This window comes from Anneissia japonica, unplaced genomic scaffold (assembly GCF_011630105.1).
Source record: "Anneissia japonica isolate Jap-2015-1 unplaced genomic scaffold, ASM1163010v1 scaffold1785_len1016330_cov206, whole genome shotgun sequence".
Classification (NCBI taxonomy): Eukaryota; Metazoa; Echinodermata; class Crinoidea; order Comatulida; family Comatulidae; genus Anneissia; species Anneissia japonica.
In genome coordinates this window covers 108,343-116,302 of record NW_022694363.1, presented here as the reverse complement: position 1 = coordinate 116,302, position 7,960 = coordinate 108,343, and the positions used below count along the sequence as shown (strand labels likewise).

The following is a 7,960-nucleotide window of genomic DNA, read 5'->3' as shown; positions in this document are numbered from 1 at the left end:
TATATATATATATGATGTGCCTATATGATCATGATATGATGTCATCAGAAAATATTTAGGTATATTTTTAAAAATAAAATTTGATAGTCTGGTCAAGTCCATGTTTCACTCCCAAAATGATTACATAACTCACGTGATAAAAACGTGGGTGGATGGCACCACGTGGGTGGATGGCACCATGAGTGTCCATAGCAAGTTAGTCAAAGTGTACATACAACAATACAGTATTAAAACACTAGGCATAGAAAAGGCAGCATATGACAGAGCACAGGTAAATTTAGACAGCATTTAATATACTTTTTAAAACAACCTTCCTTTTATAATGTTAACTTTGTGTCACTAGACAAACGTTTGAATGTAATGAATTTCATATACAGTATCGAACCTCGACGCTTATACGGTAACTGAATACAGTAGATCACAGTGAAGACAACCCCACCCCTTAAAAAACATAGGGGCTTATACAGTTAAAAATCTACAAAAATACATGCTTCAGTAGGTTATATCATACTATACTAAGAAGATCATTTAGGTCTATAGTGGTATGCCAAGAAAACAGGATTGCAAGCGTGGAATATGGAGTAAGCTTCTCTAATCTGAATAAATACATCAATACACTGATAAGGGTAACAAATACTTTATAAAACTTAAAAAATGCCAAAATAATTTTGTATACAAAATATTATGTTCGATGCATATATATATTTGGGCGATCCAATTTTTTTTATTTAGTTTACTTTCCAAAAGGGGGAGGGCGCTGGCCCACCCCCTAAATCATCCCCTGCTTTAACATGTTAAGGGTGGTGGGAAAACCGGACGTCGACGACCTTCATCCCTATGGATCTGCCCATAAAATAATCATTTTTTAAAGCTCAGTTGGCCAAATACTGCACATTCTAAAGCAAATATTAAATACGGTTTCGTCTTTAACTTTAATTTTAGAAAGACGTTTGCAAATTATTATATTTTAAATATAGCCAATAATAATTGTGGTTATAATGTTAAAGCAGGTAAGATACGGTACTATGCCTACTGGTAAACATATGGTAAATAGATTATTCAATACATGCTAAAATGTTGTGAATGATGTAGTCTATAATAGACTTCATTTTATTTATATATTCAGCAATATTTCACATATTGACTTATTTTAGTGATTAACATGGTCAATAGATTTTATTCCATTATATTTCGTAAAAATACACGAGATTGTGTCAGTCGCACTCACTGAAGTGGCACTTACCTACTAAATACTCTGCTGCCTTTACTGTACAGTACGAACGGAATTTGAATAATGACTTCTCACACGTGCTGCTTTTGTAGCGTGACAAGACCTCGTCCAATATTTATTATTAATGATACTTTAATAGACATGCATATAAACTCAAAATATGCCAATAATGGTAAGATATTTGCAACGATATATTTCTTCCAGAGCTGTACACGCGTCTGGACGGTAAATCGGCACAAACATTTTGTCCTTATCCAAAATAGTAAATGATTATATAAACGTCCAAGTTCGATATATGGGATTCATTACATTCAAACGTTTGTCTAGTCTAAAATTATATACGGTTATAAAGGTTGTTAAAAAAGTATATTAAAGTGTTGACTAACTATGTGCTTTGTCAACTTCATCATATGCTACCTTTTCTAAGCATAGTGTTTTAAATATAATAATAATATATATTAATCTATGTGAGTTATGTATGATATTTGGAGTGACACGTGACTTAAGCCCTGTCCAGACTATCAAATGTTATTTTTAAAAACATGTGACATGTCTAAATATGGTCTGATGACATCATTATCATCACCAAATAGGCACATCATGATTTTACGTGGACATACTACATATTTTGTAAAAAAAAAAAAATCATAATCTGGACAGAGCTTAAAACAATTCTTGGATTCGCGGTTGTACAATCATCAGTGATAAATTTCGCTGTGATTATAATGACCCTTGCACAAGTAACAAGCATTCACTCCAACTAGCTACTGCTCTCTCTACTCTTATTTCTTTCTCGGCATCGCATTAACATAAGTTGTTTCTTCTTCTCTATGTTGTAGATCTTGGTAAGTTGGACCATCATCTCCTACGTAGTCCATGTAAGTCTGTATTGAGATATGAAACGTAATATATCAAGGCAATTTAGGTCATTGCTACTTGTTGGTAAATTGATATTTGGTAATACTGTAGTGTGAATTAAAAGGAAAAAATGAATACAATGAGGGAGTTTCAAATTCTTTTAGAATAGATAAATATTATGTGAAATAATTTATTATCATTGTTTCAAAAGTCGCAAAGAATTAGGATAAATACCTATTTGCAATACTTTATTATCACTCTGTATAAAACAATACATTTTACAAGTTTACAATAATTTTCATTAATCCGTAGAATACAGCTGCCATTTGGCCTGTTTTAGTGGTAGAGTAGAGCTTGTTTGTCCCCTACAGACCAGCGCGATAGCATGCTACTGATTGTAGGAAGGAGGACCAGTGAAAACAAACTACACCTAGTCCGGGCCCTAACAGAAATGTGAATACAAACTATCTACCAGAATCATTTGACAAAACAGAAAGCCTATGAAATTTACAGAAGCAGGCTTTGTGCACGTGACATAAAGAGGATATGTGACAAAGATGAGGTGAATTAGAATATTAAGAGCTTACATCTAAGTTCTGTCTCTGGTTCGCACTCCTCTTGCCTATCTGTGCCTTCTGAATTGAAATAAAAAATAATCATTGTTACGAATTTACAGTAATTTCTTTCTGTCATTCTATTTTTTGTTTGTTTCTGTCTTTAGTATTATTTTGCCAACACACATTGTTATTTGTTTGTTTATTAAACCATGATTAAACTGCTCATTAAACAGCGGAAAGCCGCCACAAAAAATGAAACTTTAAACTACCTTTAACACTACGACAAACAAGAAAAAACAGTAGAAGTTTACTTTGTAGGTCTACTTGTGAAAGACCATTTGTCGTTTTCCTATAAATTTTCAACCCGTTAAAAAAAAATCTGTTCATTTTCAAAAGTCACTTTGCAGCCATTAGGCCTGATTTGCATGACACATAATTTGTACAAGATTGCTTATTTTAATTTGGATCATTTGACTGAACAGAAATGGGAGGGGGTGTTATGTATTAATGTGTTGAAGGCACACTATTAAATATATCACGAACAACAATTTGATTTGGTATCTGACAAACCCGTTTAATCCTCGTGTAGCCGATCAATCCACCAATTACTCCGAAGGCTCCAACAATTATACCCACAAACAACATTCCAATTGTCAAACTTGTGCCTGGAAGGGATGAAGATATAACAGTAAATGTCATACAACTTCAATCATAATAATGCGGTTTGGCACAGTGGGTGCAGTTCTTCTCAATTTCCCTGTACATTTCGCCTGTGTCCCAGGCGCTTTACATACGGTTGTCTCTCTTCATCCAGGAGTAAAAGTGGGTGTATGGTAATCGCAAACAGAAAATTTGCTTTCAGTGCTTTACCCTCTATCAATTCAGTAGTCAAATTTATGTTATGCCAAAACTCGATAAGCGAAAGCTTTTATTTTTTGTCTGAAAATAATTATGTTTATTGTAAATATGTGTTTGAAGAAATAAAATAAAAGACAATAAAGAGAGATGTAGAAATGCGCAGATCTTACAGCTCCGCATCATGGAATTTTCTCTAGAGTACGTATTACTAGTATATGCGATTAATTCAATGCCGGATTTTATAGTGTGAATCGCTATAGGCTATAGGTCTAAGTTTAACATAATTATTTTATTTCATTTTATTTATTTATTTTCATTATTTTAGTATAGAATGTTTAATGAAGTATATTCAAGTAGGGAAGTAACAACACCAATTACAACGATAAATGAAAATAATAGATGATGATGTCAATTGGATAATACGCTGTATATACGGTAATGAATAAGGAAATAAATAATTTTTTGTTAAGCCGTATATGGGATTACAATCCTTCCCGTGCCATTACTAAATCGAAACAGCAAGAACATTCTAATAAAATTGATGTTACGTAATTAGTGATTTTAGTTTTACATAAGACTAACTTAATCCTCTTGGTCCCTGGGAAGCATAGGGCGTCCACCATAGGTCTCCTTCCCACCCGTCTCTGTGCCGCAGCTTTGGCTCCCCCCCCTCCCCCAATGGAACGGATATTTTTTAGGTTTTGTAGAGTAGAGCGACGCCAGTTGTTCTTGGGTCTGCCCTGTTTTCTTTTCCACTGCGGGTTGTAGTCTAGGGCCTGCTTGGTGACGTTTGTAGGGTCTTTTCTTAAAGTATGACCTATCCATCCCCATGGCACTTCCTTCTCCTTATTAGGTTGCTGAGTTTTACATAAAAAACATTGAAAAACCTTAAAATATATTAAAAAATACATAAAAAATAAAATGCTGTACATGTGATGAAATGTCCCTAGTAAATCAAAACTTTTTTACGATGACAATTGCTTATCGATATGATGAAAAAGTTCGTGTCCTTTACGATACTCACCGTAAATGCTATTTTCACAATATCTCCCACTGTAGCCTTGTTCACATTCACAAGTAAACGCAAAATTAGCAGGTATACAAGTCCCTTTATTTCCACATGGATTAGAAACACAATAGTCAACACCTAAAAAATTATATTTAAAAAATAAGGTTAAAGTAATCCTATGGATTGTTCACTCTTTAATTGTTTTTTATAGCCACAATAATTAGTTGTTTTTTTTGTTTTTTTTTTTTTTAATATGGCAGTGGTAGTGGTGGTGGTGAGAAGCAGTAGCAGTAATAATGGTAGAAGGAAAAGGAGGTGAAGGAGGCCAAAGAGGAAGAATGTGGAATTGTAAATGGTATAAAATAGACGAGGTTTGCATGAGTATAACTGTTTCGAAAACAATTTCAAACTTTCGACAAACTGCATTGGAAATCGTTCTGATCAACAAATGTAATTATATCACTAGAGGATTATGATAGGCAGAGAGTACTTTTGTTTTGTAAAACAGAAAACGTTAATAATAATCTCTCAAATCTATATTCAATTTAATCAATTTTTGAGTAATTTATTGTGCAGTGAAATTATTTAAAATTTAAAATTAACGGATTACTACCGTACCTAAATTTTCTTCCTCCTTCATTCATATACTATAAGCACACATGGAAAATAGTGCAAAAATCAGTTTTAACTTAATTTATAAAATTAAAAGCATACTTGAGACAGTGACTTTGAATGATTTGATTGCTGATCCAATGTTATTAGTAGCATTCACTATTATTGTATAGTTTGTTCCAACAACGTCTGATGCCTTGAATGTGAAGGTCGTTGGGTCTGTATCTGTATCATTCAATTCAGTGATCCATTGGCAAGTGAATTCAGGATTAGCTAAAATGTCTGGTGCAATAGTGACATTCTCACTAGGAGCAACAGTAATGTAATCAACATATTCAGGTGGATCTAAATACACAAGTAGAATAATTATTCAAAATGCTTATAATTCTGAATGAATCGTTTTAAATATCTTTTGATTTGATTGTTATAATTATTGTCTATGCTTCCGAGTTTGTTAAAAGCAGCAGTCTGTGCTGGCGCAAAGCATGGTTCACTGACAACTGTAGAATAACCAAGCAAGAAAGATGCAGAGCCGAACGCAATGGCTGAAATCCCAAGCTCAATGTGATCTTGCAGAGTACAGGATTCAATGTAATCTTCATGGCCGGCGGAAAAATTTTGACGAAAAATATATAATGTCAGGAGAATTTTGTATGATCGGAAACGCAAAAAAAAAAAGGAGGGAGGAGAAGGATGGGAAAGAGAATGTTTATCCAGTACCCGACCGAGTTACATTTTCTCGCAATTCACATTGGCGGATGTGGGGGGAGGGGATTATGGGTCCTGACCCCTCACTTGGGCAACAAAAAAAGGGGAAAAAGAAAAGAATTCTAGACCTACCTTTTCAGGACCCGTGAGCTGATTTTTTTTTTTTTTTTTTGTTTCTATTAGAAAATTAGAATTTTGAAGAACATAAAATTCATTAAAACACTTTAAATGTCGGGAAAGCTCAATTCCCGCCATCTAGGAATTAAAATTTTCCCGGGGGAGAACCCCCGGACCACCCTTACTTTTTGGGATTTATCGATTCATGGAAAAAAGAATATGCATGCAACTACTCATTTGTTTATGTACCGTATGTATACACACATAAAATAAAAAATGAGAAAAATTTACCTGACCTTTTTAAAGAGGGGAAAACCTTAAATTTTGAAGAACATTTAAAATTCATTAAAAGACATTTCAGAAGTCAGGTAAGCTCATCTCCCGCCATCTAGAAATCGAAATTTTTCCGGGGAACCCGGACCCTTTATCTTTGGAGTTCATTGATTAATTGAATCATTTTCAAGGGGGGGGGGGAACCTTGAATTTTGAAGAATTTAAAAGTCATTAAAAGACACTACAGAAGTCGGGAAAGCTAATTTCCCGCCACCTAGGAATCAAAATTTTCCCGGGGAAGAACCACAGGACCTCCCCCAACCCCACCTTTCTTTTTGGGATTCATCAATTCATGGAAAAACTACGTATGCAACTTACTTATGTTACCTACATGGTATTGTTGACCACCTTGAGAAACCAAAATCAGTTATGAGGTCATTATTTATAGATTTTAGCAGTGCGTTTAACACAATTCAACCACATATCATGGTTAATAAAATGATGGAAATGAATATTAATCCTAAACTTATTTTATGCGTTCATAGTTTTCTCTGGAATAGAAAAGTTAATAACATTAAATCACGTACACGTATAATTAATACAGGTGCTCCCCAAGGGTGCGTGCTGTCCCCGGTTCTATTTACTTTGTATGCAAGCAACTGCAAAAGCTCGTCGCCCAGTGTGAGTATAATTAAATATGCTGACGATACTGTCATCTGTGGTTTCGTAAAAGGAAATAATGCCTGTGATTATATGAATGAAATTAAGAAGTTCGTTACATGGTGTAAGGATCACTTTTGATCACTTTTTAATTTTAAATGTTAAGAAGACGAAAGAGCTCATATATGATTTCAGTAGAAATCCATCTGTTCATGATCCGGTTGTTATTAATAATGAATATGTAGATAGGGTACATGAATATTGCTACCTCAGAGTAACGGTTGATGACTGTTTGACCTGGAACGCACATTGTACTAAAGTGGCAAATAAAGCAACAGTTAGATTGTATTTTCTTAGAAAGTTGAGGAGTGTTTCCCTTGATAAATCTATTCTGTTGTTATTTTACAAATCAGTTATTCAGAGTGTGCTCAATTTCTGTTTAATTTGCACTTTCGGAAACTTCAGCATAGAAAATAAGAGGAAGTTTGAAAGGATCAGACGTTCAGCTAAACGGTGCATTGGCTGTGATATAATCACGGTTGAAATTTTATACGAACAATATGTGCGTAATAAACTAAATGCCATTTTGTTAGATGAAACACACCCACTCCACAGTCTTTATGTATCCATGCGCTCCGGTCTGAGAATACGGGCTCCTCATTCAACTCATAATAGGCACAACTATTCATTTGTAATGAACTCAATTCGACTTTTTAATCAATGTGCAATAAGAACAAGTATAGGCCTATCTAAATTTATTTATTTATTTATTTATTTATTTCAACAATCTTTAATGAGGGTGGTCCATCCAGCCGAAGCTGATCATTAGGGACCCTCAATACACATAGTAAGACAAAACAAAAAAGCATACTAAACTAATTAAATTACAGTAAAATAAATAACAACCTCTCAATACAAAATTTACATAAATAATTAATTCAAAATTAAATAAAAAACTTAATATAAAAATTAAAATAAAATTACAATTAAAGATGTAAATGAAAGAGCAATATTAAAAAACAATAGGCAAAGGGACATTAAAACAACAAAGGGAATAAAGTAGCCTAAATAAAATAA

General features: G+C 33.7%; 1 protein-coding gene across 1 annotated transcript in view; it reads right to left on the bottom strand.

Annotated features, from left to right (window-relative positions):
- Positions 1 to 1,028: 1,028 nt before the first annotated feature.
- Positions 1,029 to 7,960, bottom strand: part of LOC117100991 (neuronal cell adhesion molecule-like) — a 14,916-nt gene continuing 7,984 nt past the window's right edge. The window contains exons 3-7 of the mRNA XM_033240824.1: positions 5,228 to 5,470; positions 4,529 to 4,651; positions 3,217 to 3,311; positions 2,677 to 2,724; positions 1,029 to 2,115 (exon numbers count right to left, since the gene is read on the bottom strand). Of these exons, the coding sequence (XP_033096715.1) occupies positions 2,014 to 2,115; positions 2,677 to 2,724; positions 3,217 to 3,311; positions 4,529 to 4,651; positions 5,228 to 5,470 (611 nt within the window). The 3' untranslated portion in view covers positions 1,029 to 2,013. The remainder of the gene's footprint in view (positions 2,116 to 2,676; positions 2,725 to 3,216; positions 3,312 to 4,528; positions 4,652 to 5,227; positions 5,471 to 7,960) is intronic.